At 36.8% G+C, this 26159-nt stretch overlaps 1 protein-coding gene and 3 long non-coding RNA genes across 6 annotated transcripts; all 4 read right to left on the bottom strand.

Annotated features, from left to right (window-relative positions):
- Positions 1-13051: 13051 nt before the first annotated feature.
- On the bottom strand, positions 13052-16441 carry LOC120464998 (uncharacterized). The gene is given in 5 exon segments (XM_089131186.1): positions 13052-13864; positions 13973-15184; positions 15187-15320; positions 15430-15469; positions 16351-16441. Coding segments are annotated over 3 exon segments (483 nt in total). The 5' UTR covers positions 16351-16441; the 3' UTR covers positions 13052-13864; positions 13973-14875.
- On the bottom strand, positions 16435-19923 carry LOC148981449 (uncharacterized). 2 transcript variants are annotated; one of them, XR_016168539.1, is made up of 5 exons: positions 19833-19923; positions 18912-18951; positions 17574-18802; positions 17130-17461; positions 16435-16525 (listed from the first exon to the last, which is right to left on the bottom strand). It is a non-coding gene; the product is annotated as an uncharacterized LOC148981449 (long non-coding RNA). The 2 variants fall into 2 exon arrangements; XR_016168538.1 differs by lacking the exon at positions 16435-16525 and having other exon boundaries at positions 16693-17461.
- Positions 19917-23405, bottom strand: LOC148981448 (uncharacterized). Of its 2 annotated transcripts, XR_016168541.1 has the most exons (5): positions 23315-23405; positions 22394-22433; positions 21056-22284; positions 20612-20943; positions 19917-20007 (listed from the first exon to the last, which is right to left on the bottom strand). It is a non-coding gene; the product is annotated as an uncharacterized LOC148981448 (long non-coding RNA). The 2 variants fall into 2 exon arrangements; XR_016168540.1 differs by lacking the exon at positions 19917-20007 and having other exon boundaries at positions 20175-20943.
- Positions 23399-25772, bottom strand: LOC120464959 (uncharacterized). Its single transcript, XR_016168542.1, has 3 exons — positions 24539-25772; positions 24094-24426; positions 23399-23489 (listed from the first exon to the last, which is right to left on the bottom strand). It is a non-coding gene; the product is annotated as an uncharacterized LOC120464959 (long non-coding RNA).
- Between the last annotated feature and the right edge of the window lie 387 nt (positions 25773-26159).

The following is a 26159-nucleotide window of genomic DNA, read 5'->3' as shown; positions in this document are numbered from 1 at the left end:
CTGAATTCTGATAGAGGGCCATGGGACTTAGACCTGAGTGCCAAAATTGAGGCTCTAGACCCTTCCAGAGCTGAGGTATTGAGAGTTTTACAATGGCATAAATGCTACGTGGGATCTGAATATCTCAGCTCCGGAAGGGTCTAGAGTAGTACATCCAGAGCAGGCTCTGGTGATGGAACAAGAAGTGGAAGCACTCTTAGCAAAAGAAGCTATAGAACTGGTTCCCCCAGGCCAACAGAGACTCAGGGTTTTACAGCCGGTATTTCCAAAACAGAATGGGGTCTCTGCCTTCCGAATCGTTCGGTCAAGAAACTCAAGTTCAAGATGCTAACATTGAAGCAGATCGTGACTTAAATCAGATCCGAGGACTGGTTTGTCACGATAGATCAGAAAGATGCATACTTCCTTGTTTCCATCCTTCCACAACAGAGGAAGCTCCTTAGGTTCGCTTTCTGGAGCAAAAAATACCAGTATCGGGTTCTTCTGTTAGTCTAGCTCTATCCCCCTGCATGTTTATGTTTATTGAATGCATAGATGCAGCTCTGGCCTCGCTCAGGCTGCAGGGCATACGCATTATCAACTACATTGACAACTGGCTTATCCTAGCAAAGTCAGAACAGTTGGCGGTTTGGCATCGAAATGTTGTTCTCAATAATATAAAAAGGTGGGGCTAAGAATGAATGCCAAGAAAAGTGTGAATTCTCCAGCAAAGAGGACCACCTTTTTTGGTGTTATATGGGATTCAGTGACAATGAGGGCTGTGCTTTCGCCTGCTCTGGTGGCCATGATCCTCTCAGTCGCAAAAGAGATAAAGCTAGGCTAGTCACTCACAGTAGAACAGTTTCAGAGACTGTTGGGCCTGAAGATGGAAGTCCGTCAGCTCTGAGTCTCTGGAGGAGTCATCATCTTTTGTGGCACATGAACTGCCTGGAAATGATGGCTGTCTTCACAACATTGAAGCATTTGCTTCCAGACCTGAGGCCATCATATGCTTGTTCTCACAGACAACACATCGTTGGTCTCTTATAAAAAGCATCAGGAGGTCTATGTCCATGCCAGCTATGCAAACTGGCACACCAGACCCTGAGAGCAGTATAGGTTCCAGGGTACAGAAACTTAGGGGCAGACATCCTGTTGAGGCAGGGGCTGAGGCCCGGGGAATGGAAACTTCACCCGGAGGTGCTGAATAATATATGGGAGGTATTTCGGCCAAGCAGAAGTGGATCTTTTGCGTCTCAGGATACAATGCACTGTCCACTTTGGTTCTCCCTCATGCACCAGCTCCCTTGGCCCTGGACGTTGTGGTATAGACATGGCCGAGGCTACGTCTGTACTTTTTTCCCTGATCACTCTGCTCCCAGGAGGTCTGGAGGAGGTCTGCTGGGACAGAATAAATCTACTACTAGTAGAACCGTACTGGCCAAGCTGACTGGTTCTCGGACCTGGTGTCCCTCCTCGACGGCTTTCCCTCTGAGAGTCCGATCCGGAGGCACTTTCATTCTCCAGTGAGAGGGGTGACCCTTCACCCCAGCCCAGAGATATGGAACCTGTGGGTTTGGCCTTGGAGAGGGCCCAACTCACAGAGTTTGGTCTCTCAACTGCGGAAGTGGAGACCATACTTCTCTCCAGAGCTACCTCCACGAGGAAACTGTATGTACTTAAGTGATGGGTTTTCACTTCATAGTGCCGATCTTGACAGTGGGGTCCAGTTAACTGCCCAATTACAGTGCTGGAGTTACTGCAGGTTTGTTTTTCTGCAGGGTTATCCCCTTCCACTCTGAAGGTGTACGTGGTGGCGTAAACTGCCTACCATGTCCCTTTGGGTGGTTTCCTCTGTGGTGCTTTTAGGCCAGGAGGTGTATGACGGCTTGAAAGTATTATTATATAAGGAGGTATCCCTGCAGGGTGTGGAATGTGGCAGGCTGGTCCTCTCCACTCACATTTGTATGGCTTTACAACGTTGACCAGGGCTCTGCCCCAGTCCTCTCAGTAGTCACACGGACAGGCTTTTGTTCAAATGAAGTTTGGGCATTCTCATTCCCAAAGTGTTCCCATCGACGCAGAGCGAGTTCCCACAAAGGGTAACTTCTCAGATTACAACTGTAACCCTAGTTCCCTGAGAAGGGAACGAGACACTGCATCACTTTGACATACTCCCTGCATCCCTGTGATCGACTTGCTTCGGCTAATTCGAAGCTGACGCCGGTGCTTTTATCCTTTCTTGGTCGTGACGTCACCATCACTCTCACCGTTAAACTAGTTGACTCAAGTGATTTAAGCTATTTGTCCAGTTGGGCAAGTTAAATTCTCTTTCACTTTTCCCCTTCATAAAAACAAAACGTCTCAGGTTACGACTATAATCCTAGTTTCCTGAGAAGTTTCTGGTAACAAGGTCGCGCTGCTGACACTTTCTTTCATGGAGAAGTAAAAACAGATGAGCGTAACAGCACACAAGAAACTCACAGAAGGAACATACCGAGGTAAAAAATCTAAATGTTGAGTTTTTTTATTTATAACATGATATAGCTAGTTATTTAAAGCTACACTGTGTGATTTTTACCCCCATCTAGCGGTTAAAAGGTATATGACCATCCAGTGAATATTAGTTTCTGTTCCTCTCAATTCCGATTTCGTTTTAACTCCTACGGTGGCCAATGTAGTCCAAGATTAACATGGCTTCCAGTTCGACCTTGTCCTTGAGTGTTAAATCAAACGTAAACGCGAAAGGCAAAGCTTGAATTAACGGGTATGTCCCTCTTTGGCTAATGTACTTTCAAGATGGAGGGACAACATGGCGACCGACATTAGAACCCCTTACCCGTGTGTATTTTCAATGGCATATTATACACCCAAGAGAATACTTTATTACTTGAACGAAGTAAATTTACATTAATGAGCTATATATTTTTGAAAGAACTGTTTTTAGCTAAGAATAAACTAAAAGTTTTACACAGTGTATAGCTTTAACATAACACAAAAAAGGAAACAGTTTTGCTGAATATAATCATGATTGCAAATGTAAAATTTATTTTATAGTTCAATTAACAAGTAGCCTATTTAATATTAAGTCACTTACATTATAGACACATTATTGGCTGTTTTAGAACTCTATTTCACCGATGAAAATAGTTCCAAAGGAAAACAATAATCAGCGCTGTCTTTTGTTTACTGAAGATTATGATTCAGCATTTTGAAAGAATCGTTTAAATAAATGACTCAATGACTCACTCATTAAGATGGTCACTTGCGGCAACATATTGGTGGTTTAGTTTCATGTGTAAAAAAAATCATTGCATTTTTGCGATTTTTGTGGTCATTTTCCTGTGGGACTTTTGTAGGAATTCTTCAAGACTCCTGCAGGTATACAACAAATCCTGTCCTGTAGGATTTTCATTCTGTCCTGCAGGATTCCTGCATGATCCCCACACTGTCCTTCAGGATTCCTCTCCAACGATCAATTCCTCCTCACACAATATAAATGTAAGAATCGGACCTGAAAGACGATGCATACATTTAATACGTTTAAAAAATTGGCCTTTATAAAGGTAAATTACGCCCTGGGGGTAATTATCACAAATATGCAGATTTTAAGTAGCCTATGTAAAAGCTGATTGCCTCAAGCTTTTAAAATTGCCTCAGAATAAACTATATTTATAACAGCAAAAATCCTCCCGGAATAAATAACTGTTATTTTACATTTGATCTCTTGACCTGAAAATATTAAAGCTTTAATTTAATCTGTTTCATATTAATTTTAACAATTTAATCTGTTTCATATTTGTTCTATTAAATTAGCTTTTGGCCATTGCTTGTAATTACGTTTATTCGTTCTTATTTTATTACTCTCCTTTAATAACACTTTGACTTTATATTCAGACTATAGTTAAGTCTTATTAGGCCTAGTTTTGCTGTTGTATCAAAAATGTCACTTGTAGGCCAATCTAAAACATTTTTGCTTGTTTATTTAAATAAAAGGTTGCATGGGTCCAAATTGCGCGGCTGTAATGAGTGGTGGGCGCTAATGTGCTGTGGCGCCTCTACGCAAATGCATGAAGAGGAAAAAACTGCCTTCATTAAAAAAAATCAGTTAACTACGTGCAGTGCCGCTGCTGGCCATTTATCATAATTCCTTTATGATACTCCAACCCCCCCCCCCCCCCCCCCCCCGTGTACATATTGAGTATTTTATTCTCAATATGTACACACACATTCATTATCCTGTGCCTAACATGATGAAAAAGGCTTTGTTCATGTTGTTGTCCCCTCACAATTGGCTACATGTTACATAGGTCTTTCAGTTCAAAATGGCCAAATTAGACAAAACTATATTAGCTTGCCTAATGATTTTTTGTCATTCGTTTAACATTTATGACCAAAAAAACTGTCAAATATATACTTACTTACATCTTATCTCGCACTTGACCGTACACTGAAGCATCGAGTTGCACTGTTAAAATTCGCGCTCAGCGTCTGTGAACATAAAGCCCGCCTACTTTGATTTGATTGGCCATCTCAAATATTCTGACATTGACTAGCGGTGACAGACCAATGAGGCTCTGAACACACACCAGAGCCGGCCCGAGGCATAAGCGAACTAAGCGGCCGCTTAGGGGCCACCAGGGGGCCCCCTTATCGGGGTTATTTTTTATTTTTTTGGATTACTTAAACAAGTGACATAAATCAATGAATATGACTGAATGAATCATTCAAGACAACAAAACTCTGATTTAATGATACCTGCCTACAAGTTACAACTGCTGCTGCTGTGTCTGCCAGCGTTTCAGTCATGCGCACTTTGCGCATAATCCTCTAGACACCTCGCGCGTGCATAGACAATTTGTGCGCAACTGCGCCTATCACGGTATCGGTATTGGAGAAAACAGCCCGCAGGGGAACATAACCTTCAAGGTGTAAGTGTAACTATTTGAATAAATAATAAACATAGCAGTTTGAACTCCACTTTATTATACCACACAGACCTCCAAAAACCCGCAACACTCCAGTAGCCTACCAAGTGCGCAGTCTGCACACGACCCATCTACGGCAAGCCCCGAGGGGAAAAATACATTGCATACACACATACAACGAGCGCCAAAACATCATTACCGGTATTATAGGCTAGTAACAGACTTTCTTGGATTATGTCATGTAATAGGCTATCTAACAAAGTCTCTTACGATAATAATAATAATAATACACATAAAGAGGGTTATTCTGCACGACGTGCAAAACTTAAGCCCCGCTTTGACTGTTGAAGAGAAGTGTGCTGAAGAGCTTGCATCATTGAGGGCTCTGCAAATTATATAGACACACACACACACACACACACACACACACACACACACACACACACACACACACACACACACACACACACACACACACACACACACACATAAAGACAGAGAATATTATTGTCCTCAAACAAAGCACTAATCTGTTTATTTTTAAGTTACACATTCTACATTGACTAAAAACATGTTTGATGTTTCACAGTATTACAACGCATTCTCACCCCAAGGCGTCACCTTTGACCATGCTTCAATATTTGACGTTTTAGGCGCCCTTTAGCGTCACTTACATGACGCGATCCTACGGCGTCATCTAACTGACGCTAAAGGAAAGCGTCTGTTAGAGGACGCGGTTAGGTTTAGGTGTGGGGTGGGGGTAGGGTACACGCGATCCTAGGGCGTCATCTAACTGACGCTAAAGGGCGCCTAAAGCGTCAGATATTGAAGCATGTCCAAATGCTTCCCAAGGCGTCAGTTAGGTGACGCCTTGGGAGTGAGAATGGCCTGAGTATTATTGTATACAGAAAAAAAATGTTTGTAATTCAGATGAGAATGAGGTTAGTGTTTTACAATTTTAAGGAAAGCAAATATTGAAATATAGCACATGGATGTTAAATTCATTCAGCTTCAATTACCAATTTGTAGTTTACCAATTTATCTTACTTTTATTTAAAGCAAACTATACATTTAAAAGATTAGGGTTATATGCATATTTTGTCATTTAAAAAAATACAAAATTGTTATGCAAAAAAATAAGGACCTACAGGAAAAATCTACAGTCAGCCACACACAGACACCCACAAACACAGACACCAGCAAACCCCACCTCCTCCTCCTCCCTCCTCCTCCCCCACAGACACTGATAGAGACAAGATACAAATCCAAACTACAATATCGGACTTTCTTTTGGTCTGAGTTTCTTACTGTTAATTAGAAAGTTGATTGGCTTGACAAGAACAATATACGTGGCAAGTTTTGTAACTGTAGGTAAAACGAGCAAAGTTATAACACATTTTATGTCCTTTTTTAGTCATAAAATTCATTTCCTCACCACGGCCAAACCGTTCGAGATATCAAAAATCTGTCCGGAATTGAGCATCCTCAATGTCTTGACTTCATGCACACCGAGTTTGGTGGTGATTGGTAAACACATGCGTTGTAATTTGATGTATTTCTCCTAGGAGATTTATTCAAACAACCCATTATTCCCAACTTCCATTTGAACTGTCGTAAAACTTAGAGCACGAAAGTTGTTTGGCCTGATGTGATCTATAGGTGTACCGAGTTTCATATTATTACATGCAAGTGTGTTTGATTTATGGACCAAATTTTCAGATCAAGTTTAGCGACCAAGTTAATTTAATTACTAAACTAATTATATAAAACTATTGTCAATGCACTACAATTAAACTGGTTATATTATGCCTTTACTTATAAAAAAAAAATTAAAATAAAAACTAATTTAAAACATACCAGGCTTAAGAAATATTTTATTTTGTCCCCCGGCCACAGCACAAGGCGCCGCGAAGCCGTCGTCTCCCGCGATGGATGGATGGATGGATGGATGTTTAGTGGCTTTTAATCTTTCAATTATCATATATATATATATATATATATATATATATATATATATTATATATATGATAATTTAAAGATTAAAAGCCACTAAAAGCCTGTTGTATCATATTTGTCATTTACATTAACATAAAAAAGTAAAATAAGTACATAAGTAAATAATCATCATTACATATATTAATAATGAGTGTATACATATACAAACATTAAATTCAACAAAAAAAATGCTAAATAAATTTATCGATAATTAATATTCAATTTAATTTACATGAATAAAGTAGGCAATAATAATGTATAATAAAAAAATCAAATTATATATATATATGTTTATATATATATTGTTGCGGTCTCTGGTCTAGGTCAGACAGTAACATAAACACTAACACCAATTCCTTCAGTTAGCTTGAATTTATTATCATTCTGGATTTGTTTCAAAAGCAGCATTTCTTATCATTCACCAAAACAATATCTGGAAAATAAATTAACAAAGAAAAAGATTAAAAGCAAGATCTTCAGGGTGAGCTAATGCCAAAATAATAAACCAAACAGAACTAACTTTCCCCAAAGAAACTACCTTACCTATGAATTAAAATAAAAGAAAACAAAACATACAATGAAATACCCTACCTCCTTAACTACCAATAAACAGGAGAAAAACAAAGGCCTTTCAGCCTACAAAAGAAACAAGGTACTCACCCCCTACGGCTTCTCAAATAATCATACACATACAGATGAGATCATCAACACTGGCGTTTTAACACAAATCACTCAGGATCAAAGAAACCATACAAGAGCACATTAATCACACGATTGTGCTACATTTTCACAGAGAGCAAACACACAGTACAACCCCAGTTGCATGCAATGGCAGAGCGCCCCCTCTAGTGGTATTCCAGGGAATTTATGGTCCAGGCCTCTCCTCTGATCCAATCACAATCAGCGTGTTGTTAGATCCAGGACCAATCCTAAAGGAGAAGGAGACAGCAGCAACAACAGCAGAACCAACATAGCTGCATTACATCACAACCGTAACAATATAAACATACAAATTAACAATTAAATAAATAAAAAAATGATGTATGATAATTAACATTAACACGAGCATGAATAAATTAAATCTTTAAAAATACAATTTAAATTAATGTAAATCATATATATAGGCCTACAAACATTAAAATAATAATGAAAAATGAAAAAGTCATGTTTTTTTAAAAAAAAATATGTTTTTTGTCTCAGAATAAGATGGAAAATAGCAGAAAGTAGTGTCTAAAAAAACGTAAATATTAACAATAAAAATGTATGATAATGTTTAATAATATGAACATGAATACATTATAATTGGTATAATTAATATTTTAGCCTAGAAACATTACAATAACAACAAACAAACAATTATTAAAAGTCATGTGTTAGGAAAAGATCATGAAATTGTATTATTTGTGTCCTAATACGATGGAAAATATCAGGCAAATGAGTCTTAAAATCAATTTTGGCGTCTTTCAGCACCCATACCGTGCAGGATTTGACGTGCATGCAAAAAAAATTAAAAAAATGTGCGGCTAGCTTGACCGTGTATTTTCCACGCGCGGCGCGGCCCACTTGACCGCAGTCATGGTCATTGTACATTGTACAATGTTGTACACGCCAGTTGCGCCTGTGTGAGAGCAAAAGAAAAATCGATCACAAAGGTGAGTAATTAATCAATTCTGTCAAAAATATATTTGTAGGCCTACTGTGTTAGGCTACTGGTAATGTGATTACCTCAGTTTGAGCGGTTATAGTCAACCGCGTGGTTATATGTGTTCATTTCAGAGTTCACCGTCGCCATTGGCCACGTCTCAGTATTAGAAAGCTATTGATTCAGAGGTAAACAAATGCGATTGTATTATTTCATGAAGAAATGGTAATTGCAACAGTATTAGATGTTATATAATGATCTTAAGAACTTTTTTTTTTTCTTTTTGAGGGTGTATGGTCAACCACAACACTGATTTGAGACATTGGAACTTTTACGAGAGATGGCCTACTTGCGGGTCTTGACAGAGAGATTATACTCTCTTCTGTTTTATCTATCTTGTTTGTCAATTTCTTTTTTTCATTCTGAGTGTTGAACTGACTATGTGGGTACATATTTTAAAATATCGACAAGAGTACACTCATGGTGGACATTTTCTTAGTCAATTTTACTGTCTGTTGTTTGTGATCTTGAAATTTACTTTTATAAATGTTCTATTTTTTTTTTCTTTCAAGTGAAACCTATTATATTTCCCTAATTCAATCTTCTGTCTGTCTGTTACTTCTCATGTTAACCTGCTGTCTCCTTAGCGATCCCTAATTCTTCTGATGGAATTCAAATCTTATCTGTATTATAAAAGTAAAATAAAAAGAAAATTACTAAATTACTGCTAATAATTCAGAAGTGCTACAATAACCAACCAATGTTAAAAACTATCTGCTTGCCTTAGCTCGATTCAAAGCGGTAAGCTTGCAATAATGTTTTTAATTCCAGTGGTAGGCTACTGGTGGATTTCCGCGGGAGAATCAAGCATGTCATTGCGTCACATCTGTACAAAGGAGTCTCAGCTAGTATGCTATTTTACGAGTGAGGATGCTGGAGGTGGAGATTTATAGCTTTTTCTCACAGCACTTGATATAATTAAACTTATTAATTTGATAGCGGATCCAGAGAGTTTCAAACGGCAATCACCAGTGACAACTAGAGATTCACCCATACTATGGAAAAAAAGAGACTGCAACCGGACTCATGCGAAAACAAGGACAAATATCTGAAGGGCATTAAATGCAGTCACGCAATGCTGAAATTGTTCACATTTACAATTTGAGAACAAAATATAATTTACACGGTTTAACATGATATGATAAGCGATCGTTAGATTTAATCAGCGCGATTTACTGCTTTTTTCCCCTTAGTTGGTCAGAACTAAAGTGGATGTTTCTTACTCGTTCTGATGACATTTTCCATAGAAAATTCTTATGTTGATCATACTTATAAAAAGTATAATCTGTGATTGCAAATGACAGTAACCAAGCGAGGTGAATGACAGGTGCACTCTTCAAAACGTTGGATTCATCCGCACTGTGACGAGGCACAACCCACTTAAAGTTGATAATTCTGCAAATAACTGCAATTGCAGATTTCAAACAGAGATGCCGGCAAAGAGGAAAAACTACGGACTAAAGCTTTAAATACATTGAATTTAATTGTAAATCCAAAATTGACTTTCTAGTGTTACATTTATTTTAATGTTATATTCTTCCTTTAAATACTTTGGTCAGTTCAAGAAAAATGTATGCCATTTTATTTGAAAGAATATAAAGAGCAGTTTCATGTCTGTCATTGTATTGTTAAACTGGTCGTTGATGTGGGATTTAGAAAAGTAATAAGTTATGCTTTTTTATTAGAGAGTCAGAGAGTAATTAGTAACATAATCAAATTACTTTGTTGAATATGTAATTAGTGGTTAGCTAGTAATATTTTTTTTAGAGTAACTTACTCAACATGGTAAACAATACACTATAATTTACTGTTACTAAATTTGAATTATATGTGTATAATTCCCTCACCCCCTCCCCTTTTTGTCAATTTAGACAGCATTGAAAAAAGGGGTTGGGGTGATCAGGAAATTACCTGAGATATTACTGTAATGTGTCTTCACACCATTAGGTGGCGACCGCGTGTTTGTGAAGACTCGAGTTGTACACAACCTATTTTTTATAGTCTATGTACACAAGTAGAACGCTAGTCTGAAGTTATCTAGTCACATTGTGTGTGGGGGGAATAAAATATATACATATATATATATATATATATATATATTGATTTATTGATTTGTTAACTGCATAGATTCAGGTATATAAGACATGGCCTATCATATTTGTTTTTATTATAGAAACACATTAACACATTATAGCAGATGTCCTGTTGCAAAAAAAAAAAGTCTGAATGCTGATCAACATGATAATTATTTATACTGTACATATACTGTATAGGCCTATAAGTACAGTATAGTAGGCCTAGAAACAAATCAAAGTTACCTTGTTTTAATAGTGCTTTTATATATAGATATTATATTGTAGGCCTATACCATGTGGACCAGCCGTGTTAATGATCTGTCCGTCACAGACTCTGTGACTTTCTACTTCCTGTGGAGTTTGTGTGTGTGTGACTACCAACTAATTAAAATTTGGTCGATTAAGCTTCTGCTTGTCAACTAAAGTTTCGTTGAATATTAGGGGACAGCACTAGGAAAGAGTATCACAAACTATCATTACTAAAAAAAGTCATCTACTATCAAAACAACATAAAAGCATAAAAAGCAACAACACAAAAAAAGGTATAAAGCGATTCAGTTTAATATAAGCATCCAGTCCAGAAGTTCCTAAATAATTCTAGTTCACCATTAATAAATCGATGTAGGCCATCTTTAAATATATAATGCTCATGAACTCAGCAGTTTTGATGTTTTTGTATAGAACTGTACATGAAGAGATAAACATGCATTAACCCCTAAATTGGCCAAATTTTAGGGCCCCTAAATTGGCTAAATATTTAAGAGAAAGTCTAAAATATGAGTCCAATACCTGTGAATTTTACAGCATGTCAAAACAAATGAATCAGCATACCTTCTGCAGATTTGTATTTATTGCATTCAAGAGTTCATCCAGATATGAAAATGGTCAAACCCATAAAACGTTTGTTTATTTTTGAAACACAAAAGATATTTTTAATGCTAGCCAACATCTAAGTTTTTCTTACCAACTTTACCCAATCTACTTTTAACTGAATCACAAATTTGATAGCTGCTTTAAAGGGATACTCCACTTTTTTTGGAAATAGGCTTATTTTACAACTCCCCCAGAGGTAAACAGTTGAGTTTTTCCGTTTTCGATTCAGCCGATTTTCAGATATTTAGAAGAATATCAGTAACCAGACAGTTTCTGGTCTCATTGACTTCCATAGTAGGAAAAAAATATACTATGGAAGTCAATGAGACCAGAAACAGTCTGGTTACTGATAATCTTCTAAATATCTGAAAATCGTCTGAATACATTCGAAGACGGTAAAACTCAACTGTTTAACTCTGAGGGAGTTGTAAAATGAGCCTATTTCCAAAAAAAGTGGCGTATCTCTTTAAATTTGTACAATCTTATGAATAATAAATAATACATGTAAAATGACACACTTGTACATACAATTGATTCAAGTATTGATAACATTTCCACCCACATTTCTTTGCCCAGATATTTTCATTTGGGAGGATTTGGCCTGGTTTCACAGACAAATCTCAGATTAAGCCAGGATGAGGGCTTAGTTCGGTTAAAGCATTTAAGTAGCTTTTATAAACGTGCCTTAGAAAAAAGAAGTGGCAGTGTAATAAAAATCCCCCCTTGTAAATCGACTACACCACATTTGTCTCAATAGTGTTGCACTCATTGTAGCTGCTGTCACATTATGCTGGTTGCAGAACTCCAGGATTTGAATGTGGTTGTTGAGATTGAAGTTGAATTGTTATTCTCAAAATTCAATTTCCGTGCCGAAGATCCCCTCTGGGCGTAATATCTCATGGAAATTTCACTTTTAGTAGCTAAAAAGACAGAAGACAGCGTCACAAAATAAAAATAGCAGTTTACTTTGAAATATGTTTACATTTTTAAATGCACTCTGATTGTTATAGACAGTAGAGGGGTTTTTGTACAGTGTGTGTGTGTTTCCTGTTACTGTGGGCCTCAAAGCACAGTAATACATAGCAGAATCCATAACTGCTGCAGAGGAGATTTCCAGATGAACACGATTTTGTGCTTTATGAAGTTTGATTGACAGACAGGGGTCAGGTGGATTGGCTTTTGTCACATATTCAGAAGCTTCATCAATCATTATTAGAAATTCTGATCTTGATTCAGGTTTTTGTCGGTACCAGTACAGACTGTCTACTGAGCCTTCATATGTGCACGAGAGCGTAATGTTTTTATCCTCCATTAAAACTATGGTGTTGTTATCTGATTTGATTCCATACCCAGTAGTTTCACCTGTAAAGACATAGATTTAGCACATATTAGCACTGAAAGACAAAAAAAATAGTTGTCTTACACAAGCACATGAACTAAAAGCAATAAAAGCTCTTACCAAAATAATAGAAAAGTATGACCGGTCCGAGCAACAACATTGTTTTTGTGAAATTTTCTCAAGAGAACTGCATGCTATATCTCTCCTGTCTCTGGAGGCATTGTGCCGTTCCTAGTTCCTGACGTTGCAGTGAATTTCCACTTAGCTGGCTCCTCCTACTTTTTCTCATATATTACTTTTACAGCTTCTCACACACACTGTACTTCAAAGTTCTCCATGTTCTTCACTGTGCAAATTTTGGTACAAATTGTTTAAGAGTCAGTGCATCAGTTATGTCATGTTATGCTGAGAATCATCTTTGGAATAAGACATAACCATTTCTTGATCTGCTGAGAATACTGCTTTTTCAGAAAAAGTAAGCTGCGTGTTTCAGTCCGGGTTTGGACGTACTGAAATAGTGTAATTACAGTTTGCGGTTCTATGCATAATTATGTTATCAAAGATAACTTGTTTTATATTAAATTTAATTAATTAAGTCAAATTTAGCATAATGATTTTCCATTTTGAATATGATTTCTCACTCAGTTTTTGTAGGGTGCAGTTGTGTTTCCTGTCACTGTGGGCTCCAGGGCACAATAGTACATGGCAGAATCTTTGACTTCTGTAGAAGAGATTGTCAGATTCATACGTTTGATGACTTTATCAGCTACAGCGGTCAGACGGAGAGAGGGCTCTGATTTGGGGCTGGTTTCAAAGTAGAAAATTATGTTCTCAGGTTTGGATCCGGGATACTGACGGTACCACTGTAAATTCTGAACAAGTTCAGTGTAGTTGCAGATCAGTGTAACATCTTTTCCTTCCAAAACATGCTTCTCTGTGAAGAATGGTGTTATCATGTCAGCAGCAGCATTCTCTGTTTAAAACAAATAAACAAAAAATAATAATTTCAAATGGACAAATTTAAATTGTCAACAGTATAAAAAGGGGGGAAACATTCCCGCAGTAATTGTTAATCACTCGCCTTTTAGAATAGAAACTATAGTGAATACCAGGAGCAACATCTGCACTAATAAAAGACAACGACTTAGAGATCCAAGACTTACAGTTTCCTCCTAGAGTATAAGTGACTCAATAGAAGTCTGTCTGCTCTCTCTGTTTTTAATCTGAACTGAGACTGAACTACAATTGGTTCTTAGAGCTCCACCTTCTGGAAGAATGCAGATGAGATCACTTTTGCCACAGTCTCTCTTCATTTCATAAGGGATGTGTCTTAAACAACAAGATCTTATTGAAGAATTTTTGCCATATTGAAATCTGCACTGAAAATTATTTGAACAAATTTGCTTTTCGAAAAAGGATGTGAATGTAACACTTTTTTCCTAATAAGGACATTCACTGTCCAGAGAGATCTGACTGATTGCACAATTTATGTTTACTGTGCAAAGAAATCAAATAGCAAAGTTATGATAGTGAGTTAAGCAAAGTCTCGTATGAAGAATTTTGTCCTTTAGACCAAATAAACTTGTTTTGATACATTTTTGTATTTAATACCAATTAATTTCCATTATTAGAAGCTTTCTTTGCAAGCGGATTTCAGGGACCTCCTGATTGGTTTTAGGTTTTGCTTGAAGAAATGTTTTTCTAGCTTGTGAATTCATACGGTGTACTGGTTAAATTAATGTGTTGTAAATTATATTGTGTTTTGTTTTATAAAAGTGGCCTTAAATGACCAATAATTAACAAGTAAAATGTGCCCTAGCATATGCTTAACTGGTTCTCATAGAAAAGCAACACTATACAGTATTTTATATTGTTTACAAACTCTTTTCAAATTGATCATCATGAATTTCTATTTGAATGTCATTCCTAACACAGTCGCCAGTTGTATGACGTCTTGGGATGGGACTGCGCTGTCATTTCTCACTCAGTTTTTGTAGGGTGCAGTTGTGTTTCCTGTCACTGTGGGCTCCAGGGCACAATAGTACATGGCAGAGTCTTTGACTTCTGTAGAAGAGATTGTCAGATTCATACGTTTGATGACTTTATCAGCTGCAGCGGTCAGACGGAGAGAGGGCTCTGATTTGGGGCTGGTTTCAATGAACAAAATTATGTTCTCTGGTTTGGATCCAGGATAACCTAACCCAGGGTTTTTTAGTGCGTACCATATACACGAAAAAAACACTTTTGGCGTATAAATGCCACGAGAAATGACACTCGTGGTATAGATACGCATCTTCATGAGACTGTGTTGCGGTACCAATGCAAATTTCGAACACTGCCAGTGTAGTTGCAGATCAGTGTAACATCTTTTCCTTCCAAAACATTCGTCTCTGTGAAGAATGGTGTTAGCAGGTCTGCAGCAGCATTCTCTGTTTAAAATAAACAAAAAAATAATAAATAATTTCTAATGGACAAATTTAAATTGTCAACCGTATAAAAAGGGGGGAAACATTCCCTCAGTAATTGTTAATCACTCACCTTTTAGAAGAGAAACTATAGTGAATACCAGCAGCAACATCTGCACAAATAAAAGACAATGACTTAGAGATCCAAGACTTATAGTTTCCTCCTAGAGTATAAGTGACTCAATAGAAGTCTGTCTGCTCTCTCTGTTTTTAATCTGAACTGAGACTGAACTACAATTGGTTCTTAGAGCTCCACCTTCTGGAAGAATGCAGGTGAGATCACTTTTGCTACAAAATCTCTTCATTTCATAAGGGATGTATCTTAAACAACAAATAAGAGCTTACTGAAAAACAAAAAACAAAACAAACAAAGAAAATAAATAAATAAATTATGCAGTAAAAGACTAAAAATGGTTAATTGAAAACATATTTCAATTTTCACAAAAATGATGTGAGTGTAACAGTTATTTAGATTACATTTAATTATAAGGTTATGAGTTAAACAAAGTCCCGTCTGCAGGAATTTTGTTTTATTCATGTTTGTAAAATTAATACTAATTACAAGCTAAAGTCAGGGGCCACCTGATTGGTTTTAAGTTTTCTACCATGTTAGTTCATGGTGTAGTGGTTATCTCAGTGTATTGTAAATTATATTGTGTTTTGTCTTGTAATAGTGGGCTTAAATGATCAATAATTAACAACTAAATTGTGCACTAACATTTCTCAGAAAAGGCAACACTACACCGCAAAGGAAAGGAAAGAGGGGGAAAGACTGAGACACTGCATGGGAAGAAGCTCCTCCCTCTTAGAAAACATGACTACAAGAAACGTGTTATTGTACAGTGTAGATGATTTTCCTGTCACTGTGGGCTGCAGAGCACAGTAATACACTGCAGAGTCAGATACAGCAGCAGAGGAGATCTCCAGATCCACAAGTTTATCATGAAGTCTAATGGACATATGCGGATGAGGTTGGTCCGCTTTGGCGACATACTTAGTGGACTTCACAATCAGCAGCAGAAACTCTAGTGTTGATCCAGGCATCTGCCGGTACCAGTGGAGACTGTAAGCTGATCCAGATTCATAAGTACAGGAGAGAGTGATGCTGCTTCCTTCAGTTAAAACTTCAGATGGTTGGTTTGCTCTGATGGCATTTCCATTCACTTCACCTGCAAAGACATTAAAGAATCAAGCAATGTAAAGGATTCAATTTAGAGCAAAGCAAATTAAAGTTTGTTTTATATATTTTAGTGATGTGGAATATAGTGCAACATCTTTGTAAATAATACTACTTACAGTAACTGAGGATAAATATTAAAATAGAAGAGATGAGTAACATGATTCTTTAGTTTGAGTTCAGAGTATGATCGGTATGAAGAAAAGACATTGTTTTCTCTCATTTATTCTGTAGGAGTCGACAAAACATTGAGCTCCTCCCACACGTGCTGTACTTTGCTCATCTTACTCTACAAATACTCAACATATAGAAAGAAGCTGTAACAACCTAATATTGGGATTATGCCAGTCAAATTAAGTTATTACAGTCTGTGTAAAGTGGACACTCAGTTGCACATGTTGGAATAAGCTTGGTATTCATACAACTTGGTTGCTTTTAGTATGTCGTGATTCCCTGAAATATTAACCATTAATATAGATATGAAAAGCCCATTGATGCTTGAAACATTTGATAGTTGTACAGTGCCGATGTTTTTAAATCCACATTGTGCATCATGATGGGCTTAATGGTCTTCTGGCTTAAATATGATGTCTCACTCAGTTTTTGTAGGGTGCAGTTGTGTTTCCTGTCACTGTGGGCTCCAGGGCACAATAGTACATGGCAGAGTCTCTGACTTCTGTAGAAGAGATTGTCAGATTCATACGTTTGATGACTTTATCAGCTACAGCGGTCAGACGGAGAGAGGGCTCTGATTTGGGGCTGGTTTCAAAGTATAAAATTATGTTCTCAGGTTTGGATCCGGGATACTGACGGTACCACTGTAAACTCTGAACATTGCCAGTGTAGTTGCAGATCAGTGTAACATCTTTTCCTTCCGAAACATGCTTCTCTGTGAAGAATGGTGTTAGCGCGTCTGCAGCAGCATTCTCTGTTTAAAACAAATAAACAAAAAATAATTAATAATTTCTAATGGACAAATTTAAATTGTCAACAATATAAAAAGGGGGGAAACATTCCCGCAGTAATTGTTAATCACTCACCTTTTAGAAGAGAAACTAAAGTAAATACCAGCAGCAACATCTGCACTAATAAAAGACAATGACTTAGAGATCCAAGACTTATAGTTTCCTCCTAGAGTATAAGTGACTCAATAGAAGTCTGTCTGCTCTCTCTGTTTTTAATCTGAACTGAGACTGAACTACAATTGGTTCTTAGAGCTCCACCTTCTGGAAGAATGCAGATGAGATCACTTTTCCCACAGTCTCTCTTCATTTCATAAGGGATGCGTCAACAAGATCTTATTGAAGAATTTTTGGCATATTGAAATCTGCAGTGAAAATTATTTGAACAAATTGGCTTTTCGAAAAAGGATGTGAATGTAACACTATTTTCCTAATAAGAACATTCACTGTCCAGAGAGATCTGACTGATTGCACAATTTATGTTTACTGTGCAAAGAAATCAAATAGCAAAGTTATGATAGTCAGTTAAGCAAAGTCTCTTCTGCAGAATTTTGTCCATTAGACCAAATAAACTTGTTTTGATACATTTTTGTATTTAATACCAATTAATTTCCATTTATAGAAGCTTTCTTTGCAAGCGGATTTCAGGGACCACCTGATTGGTTTTAGGTTTTGCTTAAAGAAATGTTTTTCTAGCTTGTGAGTTCATACGGTGTACTGGTTAAATTAATGTATTGTAAATTATATTGTGTTTTGTTTTATAAAAGTGGCCTTAAATGACCAATAATTAACAAGTAAAATGTGCCCTAGCATATGCTTAACTGGTTCTCATAGAAAAGCAACACTATACAGTATTTTATATTGTTTACAAACTCTTTTCAAATTGATCATCATGAATTTCTATTTGAATGTCATTTCTAACACAGTCGCCAGTTGTATGACGTCTTGGGATGGGACTGCGCTGTCATTTCTCACTCAGTTTTTGTAGGGTGCAGTTGTGTTTCCTGTCACTGTGGGCTCCAGGGCACAATAGTACATGGCAGAGTCTTTGACTTCTGTAGAAGAGATTGTCAGATTCATACGTTTGATGACTTTATCAGCTGCAGCGGTCAGACGGAGAGAGGGCTCTGATTTGGGGCTGGTTTCAATGAACAAAATTATGTTCTCTGGTTTGGATCCAGGATACTGACGGTACCAATGCAAATTTCGAACACTGCCAGTGTAGTTGCAGATCAGTGTAACATCTTTTCCTTCCAAAACATTCGTCTCTGTGAAGAATGGTGTTAGCAGGTCTGCAGCAGCATTCTCTGTTTAAAATAAACAAAAAAATAATAAATAATTTCTAAAGGACAAATTTAAATTGTCAACCGTATAAAAAGGGGGGAAACATTCCCTCAGTAATTGTTAATCACTCACCTTTTAGAAGAGAAACTATAGTGAATACCAGCAGCAACATCTGCACAAATAAAAGACAATGACTTAGAGATCCAAGACTTATAGTTTCCTCCTAGAGTATAAGTGACTCAATAGAAGTCTGTCTGCTCTCTCTGTTTTTAATCTGAACTGAGACTGAACTACAATTGGTTCTTAGAGCTCCACCTTCTGGAAGAATGCAGGTGAGATCACTTTTGCTACAAAATCTCTTCATTTCATAAGGGATGTATCTTAAACAACAAATAAGAGCTTACTGAAAAACAAAAAACAAAACAAACAAAGAAAATAAATAAATAAATTATGCAGTAAAAGACTAAAAATGGTTAATTGAAAACATATTTCAATTTTCACAAAAATGATGTGAGTGTAACAGTTATTTAGATTACATTTAATTATAAGGTTATGAGTTAAACAAAGTCCCGTCTGCAGGAATTTTGTTTTATTCATGTTTGTAAAATTAATACTAATTACAAGCTAAAGTCAGGGGCCACCTGATTGGTTTTAAGTTTTCTACCATGTTAGTTCATGGTGTAGTGGTTATCTCAGTGTATTGTAAATTATATTGTGTTTTGTCTTGTAATAGTGGGCTTAAATGATCAATAATTAACAACTAAATTGTGCACTAACATTTCTCAGAAAAGGCAACACTACACCGCAAAGGAAAGGAAAGAGGGGGAAAGACTGAGACACTGCATGGGAAGAAGCTCCTCCCTCTTAGAAAACATGACTACAAGAAACGTGTTATTGTACAGTGTAGATGATTTTCCTGTCACTGTGGGCTGCAGAGCACAGTAATACACTGCAGAGTCAGATACAGCAGCAGAGGAGATCTCCAGATCCACAAGTTTATCATGAAGTCTAATGGACATATGCGGATGAGGTTGGTCCGCTTTGGCGACATACTTAGTGGACTTCACAATCAGCAGCAGAAACTCTAGTGTTGATCCAGGCATCTGCCGGTACCAGTGGAGACTGTAAGCTGATCCAGATTCATAAGTACAGGAGAGAGTGATGCTGCTTCCTTCAGTTAAAACTTCAGATGGTTGGTTTGCTCTGATGGCATTTCCATTCACTTCACCTGCAAAGACATTAAAGAATCAAGCAATGTAAAGGATTCAATTTAGAGCAAAGCAAATTAAAGTTTGTTTTATATATTTTAGTGATGTGGAATATAGTGCAACATCTTTGTAAATAATACTACTTACAGTAACTGAGGATAAATATTAAAATAGAAGAGATGAGTAACATGATTCTTTAGTTTGAGTTCAGAGTATGATCGGTATGAAGAAAAGACATTGTTTTCTCTCATTTATTCTGTAGGAGTCGACAAAACATTGAGCTCCTCCCACACGTGCTGTACTTTGCTCATCTTACTCTACAAATACTCAACATATAGAAAGAAGCTGTAACAACCTAATATTGGGATTATGCCAGTCAAATTAAGTTATTACAGTCTGTGTAAAGTGGACACTCAGTTGCACATGTTGGAATAAGCTTGGTATTCATACAACTTGGTTGCTTTTAGTATGTCGTGATTCCCTGAAATATTAACCATTAATATAGATATGAAAAGCCCATTGATGCTTGAAACATTTGATAGTTGTACAGTGCCGATGTTTTTAAATCCACATTGTGCATCATGATGGGCTTAATGGTCTTCTGGCTTAAATATGATGTCTCACTCAGTTTTTGTAGGGTGCAGTTGTGTTTCCTGTCACTGTGGGCTCCAGGGCACAATAGTACATGGCAGAGTCTCTGACTTCTGTAGAAGAGATTGTCAGATTCATACGTTTGATGACTTTATCAGCTACAGCGGTCAGACGGAGAGAGGGCTCTGATTTGGGGCTGGTTTCAAAGTATAAAATTATGTTCTCAGGTTTGGATCCGGGATACTGACGGTACCACTGTAAACTCTGAACATTGCCAGTGTAGTTGCAGATCAGTGTAACATCTTTTCCTTCCGAAACATGCTTCTCTGTGAAGAATGGTGTTAGCGCGTCTGCAGCAGCATTCTCTGTTTAAAACAAATAAACAAAAAATAATTAATAATTTCTAATGGACAAATTTAAATTGTCAACAATATAAAAAGGGGGGAAACATTCCCGCAGTAATTGTTAATCACTCACCTTTTAGAAGAGAAACTAAAGTAAATACCAGCAGCAACATCTGCACTAATAAAAGACAATGACTTAGAGATCCAAGACTTATAGTTTCCTCCTAGAGTATAAGTGACTCAATAGAAGTCTGTCTGCTCTCTCTGTTTTTAATCTGAACTGAGACTGAACTACAATTGGTTCTTAGAGCTCCACCTTCTGGAAGAATGCAGATGAGATCACTTTTCCCACAGTCTCTCTTCATTTCATAAGGGATGCGTCAACAAGATCTTATTGAAGAATTTTTGGCATATTGAAATCTGCACTGAAAATTATTTGAACAAATTGGCTTTTCGAAAAAGGATGTGAATGTAACACTATTTTCCTAATAAGAACATTCACTGTCCAGAGAGATCTGACTGATTGCACAATTTATGTTTACTGTGCAAAGAAATCAAATAGCAAAGTTATGATAGTCAGTTAAGCAAAGTCTCTTCTGCAGAATTTTGTCCATTAGACCAAATAAACTTGTTTTGATACATTTTTGTATTTAATACCAATTAATTTCCATTTATAGAAGCTTTCTTTGCAAGCGGATTTCAGGGACCACCTGATTGGTTTTAGGTTTTGCTTAAAGAAATGTTTTTCTAGCTTGTGAGTTCATACGGTGTACTGGTTAAATTAATGTATTGTAAATTATATTGTGTTTTGTTTTATAAAAGTGGCCTTAAATGACCAATAATTAACAAGTAAAATGTGCCCTAGCATATGCTTAACTGGTTCTCATAGAAAAGCAACACTATACAGTATTTTATATTGTTTACAAACTCTTTTCAAATTGATCATCATGAATTTCTATTTGAATGTCATTTCTAACACAGTCGCCAGTTGTATGACGTCTTGGGATGGGACTGCGCTGTCATTTCTCACTCAGTTTTTGTAGGGTGCAGTTGTGTTTCCTGTCACTGTGGGCTCCAGGGCACAATAGTACATGGCAGAGTCTTTGACTTCTGTAGAAGAGATTGTCAGATTCATACGTTTGATGACTTTATCAGCTGCAGCGGTCAGACGGAGAGATGGCTCTGATTTGGGGCTGGTTTCAATGAACAAAATTATGTTCTCTGGTTTGGATCCAGGATACTGACGGTACCAATGCAAATTTCGAACACTGCCAGTGTAGTTGCAGATCAGTGTAACATCTTTTCCTTCCAAAACATTCGTCTCTGTGAAGAATGGTGTTAGCAGGTCTGCAGCAGCATTCTCTGTTTAAAATAAACAAAAAAATAATAAATAATTTCTAATGGACAAATTTAAATTGTCAACCGTATAAAAAGGGGGGAAACATTCCCTCAGTAATTGTTAATCACTCACCTTTTAGAAGAGAAACTATAGTGAATACCAGCAGCAACATCTGCACAAATAAAAGACAATGACTTAGAGATCCAAGACTTATAGTTTCCTCCTAGAGTATAAGTGACTCAATAGAAGTCTGTCTGCTCTCTCTGTTTTTAATCTGAACTGAGACTGAACTACAATTGGTTCTTAGAGCTCCACCTTCTGGAAGAATGCAGGTGAGATCACTTTTGCTACAAAATCTCTTCATTTCATAAGGGATGTATCTTAAACAACAAATAAGAGCTTACTGAAAAACAAAAAACAAAACAAACAAAGAAAATAAATAAATAAATTATGCAGTAAAAGACTAAAAATGGTTAATTGAAAACATATTTCAATTTTCACAAAAATGATGTGAGTGTAACAGTTATTTAGATTACATTTAATTATAAGGTTATGAGTTAAACAAAGTCCCGTCTGCAGGAATTTTGTTTTATTCATGTTTGTACAATTAATACTAATTACAAGCTAAAGTCAGGGGCCACCTGATTGGTTTTAAGTTTTCTACCATGTTAGTTCATGGTGTAGTGGTTATCTCAGTGTATTGTAAATTATATTGTGTTTTGTCTTGTAATAGTGGGCTTAAATGATCAATAATTAACAACTAAATTGTGCACTAACATTTCTCAGAAAAGGCAACACTACACCGCAAAGGAAAGGAAAGAGGGGGAAAGACTGAGACACTGCATGGGAAGAAGCTCCTCCCTCTTAGAAAACATGACTACAAGAAACGTGTTATTGTACAGTGTAGATGATTTTCCTGTCACTGTGGGCTGCAGAGCACAGTAATACACTGCAGAGTCAGATACAGCAGCAGAGGAGATCTCCAGATCCACAAGTTTATCATGAAGTCTAATGGACATATGCGGATGAGGTTGGTCCGCTTTGGCGACATACTTAGTGGACTTCACAATCAGCAGCAGAAACTCTAGTGTTGATCCAGGCATCTGCCGGTACCAGTGGAGACTGTAAGCTGATCCAGATTCATAAGTACAGGAGAGAGTGATGCTGCTTCCTTCAGTTAAAACTTCAGATGGTTGGTTTGCTCTGATGGCATTTCCATTCACTTCACCTGCAAAGACATTAAAGAATCAAGCAATGTAAAGGATTCAATTTAGAGCAAAGCAAATTAAAGTTTGTTTTATATATTTTAGTGATGTGGAATATAGTGCAACATCTTTGTAAATAATACTACTTACAGTAACTGAGGATAAATATTAAAATAGAAGAGATGAGTAACATGATTCTTTAGTTTGAGTTCAGAGTATGATCGGTATGAAGAAAAGACATTGTTTTCTCTCATTTATTCTGTAGGAGTCGACAAAACATTGAGCTCCTCCCACACGTGCTGTACTTTGCTCATCTTACTCTACAAATACTCAACATATAGAAAGAAGCTGTAACAACCTAATATTGGGATTATGCCAGTCAAATTAAGTTATTACAGTCTGTGTAAAGTGGACACTCAGTTGCACATGTTGGAATAAGCTTGGTATTCATACAACTTGGTTGCTTTTAGTATGTCGTGATTCCCTGAAATATTAACCATTAATATAGATATGAAAAGCCCATTGATGCTTGAAACATTTGATAGTTGTACAGTGCCGATGTTTTTAAATCCACATTGTGCATCATGATGGGCTTAATGGTCTTCTGGCTTAAATATGATGTCTCACTCAGTTTTTGTAGGGTGCAGTTGTGTTTCCTGTCACTGTGGGCTCCAGGGCACAATAGTACATGGCAGAGTCTTTGACTTCTGTAGAAGAGATTGTCAGATTCATACGTTTGATGACTTTATCAGCTACAGCGGTCAGACGGAGAGAGGGCTCTGATTTGGGGCTGGTTTCAAAGTATAAAATTATGTTCTCAGGTTTGGATCCGGGATACTGACGGTACCACTGCAAATTCTGAACATTGACGGTGTAGTTGCAGATCAGTGTAACATCTTTTCCTTTAAAAATCATGCTTCTCTGTGAAGAATGGTGTTAGCGCGTCTGCAGCAGCATTCTCTGTTTAAAATAAATAAACAAAAAATAATTAATAATTTCTAATGGACAAATTTAAATTGTCAACAGTATAAAAAGGGGGGAAACATTCCTGCAGTAATTGTTAATCACTCACCTTTTAGAAGAGAAACTAAAGTAAATACCAGCAGCAACATCTGCACTAATAAAAGACAATGACTTAGAGATCCAAGACTTACAGTTTCCTCCTAGAGTATAAGTGACTCAATAGAAGTCTGTCTGCTCTCTCTGTTTTTAATCTAAACTGAGACTGAACTACAATTGGTTCTTAGAGCTCCACCTTCTGGAAGAATGCAGATGAGATCACTTTTGCCACAGTCTCTCTTCATTTCATAAGGGATGTATCTTAAACAACAAGATCTTATTGAAGAATTTTTGGCATATTGAAATCTGCAGTGAAAATTATTTGAACAAATTGGCTTTTCGAAAAAGGATGTGAATGTAACACTATTTTCCTAATAAGAACATTCACTGTCCAGAGAGATCTGACTGATTGCACAATTTATGTTTACTGTGCAAAGAAATCAAATAGCAAAGTTATGATAGTCAGTTAAGCAAAGTCTCTTCTGCAGAATTTTGTCCATTAGACCAAATAAACTTGTTTTGATACATTTTTGTATTTAATACCAATTAATTTCCATTTATAGAAGCTTTCTTTGCAAGCGGATTTCAGGGACCACCTGATTGGTTTTAGGTTTTGCTTAAAGAAATGTTTTTCTAGCTTGTGAGTTCATACGGTGTACTGGTTAAATTAATGTATTGTAAATTATATTGTGTTTTGTTTTATAAAAGTGGCCTTAAATGACCAATAATTAACAAGTAAAATGTGCCCTAGCATATGCTTAACTGGTTCTCATAGAAAAGCAACACTATACAGTATTTTATATTGTTTACAAACTCTTTTCAAATTGATCATCATGAATTTCTATTTGAATGTCATTTCTAACACAGTCGCCAGTTGTATGACGTCTTGGGATGGGACTGCGCTGTCATTTCTCACTCAGTTTTTGTAGGGTGCAGTTGTGTTTCCTGTCACTGTGGGCTCCAGGGCACAATAGTACATGGCAGAGTCTTTGACTTCTGTAGAAGAGATTGTCAGATTCATACGTTTGATGACTTTATCAGCTGCAGCGGTCAGACGGAGAGAGGGCTCTGATTTGGGGCTGGTTTCAATGAACAAAATTATGTTCTCTGGTTTGGATCCAGGATACTGACGGTACCAATGCAAATTTCGAACACTGCCAGTGTAGTTGCAGATCAGTGTAACATCTTTTCCTTCCAAAACATTCGTCTCTGTGAAGAATGGTGTTAGCAGGTCTGCAGCAGCATTCTCTGTTTAAAATAAACAAAAAAATAATAAATAATTTCTAATGGACAAATTTAAATTGTCAACCGTATAAAAAGGGGGGAAACATTCCCTCAGTAATTGTTAATCACTCACATTTTAGAAGAGAAACTATAGTGAATACCAGCAGCAACATCTGCACAAATAAAAGACAATGACTTAGAGATCCAAGACTTATAGTTTCCTCCTAGAGTATAAGTGACTCAATAGAAGTCTGTCTGCTCTCTCTGTTTTTAATCTGAACTGAGACTGAACTACAATTGGTTCTTAGAGCTCCACCTTCTGGAAGAATGCAGGTGAGATCACTTTTGCTACAAAATCTCTTCATTTCATAAGGGATGTATCTTAAACAACAAATAAGAGCTTACTGAAA

This window comes from Pimephales promelas, chromosome 5, assembly GCF_988280905.1.
Source record: "Pimephales promelas chromosome 5, fPimPro1.hap1.1, whole genome shotgun sequence".
Lineage (NCBI taxonomy): Eukaryota > Metazoa > Chordata > Actinopteri > Cypriniformes > Leuciscidae > Pimephales > Pimephales promelas.
This window is presented reverse-complemented; position numbering and strand designations above follow the sequence as displayed.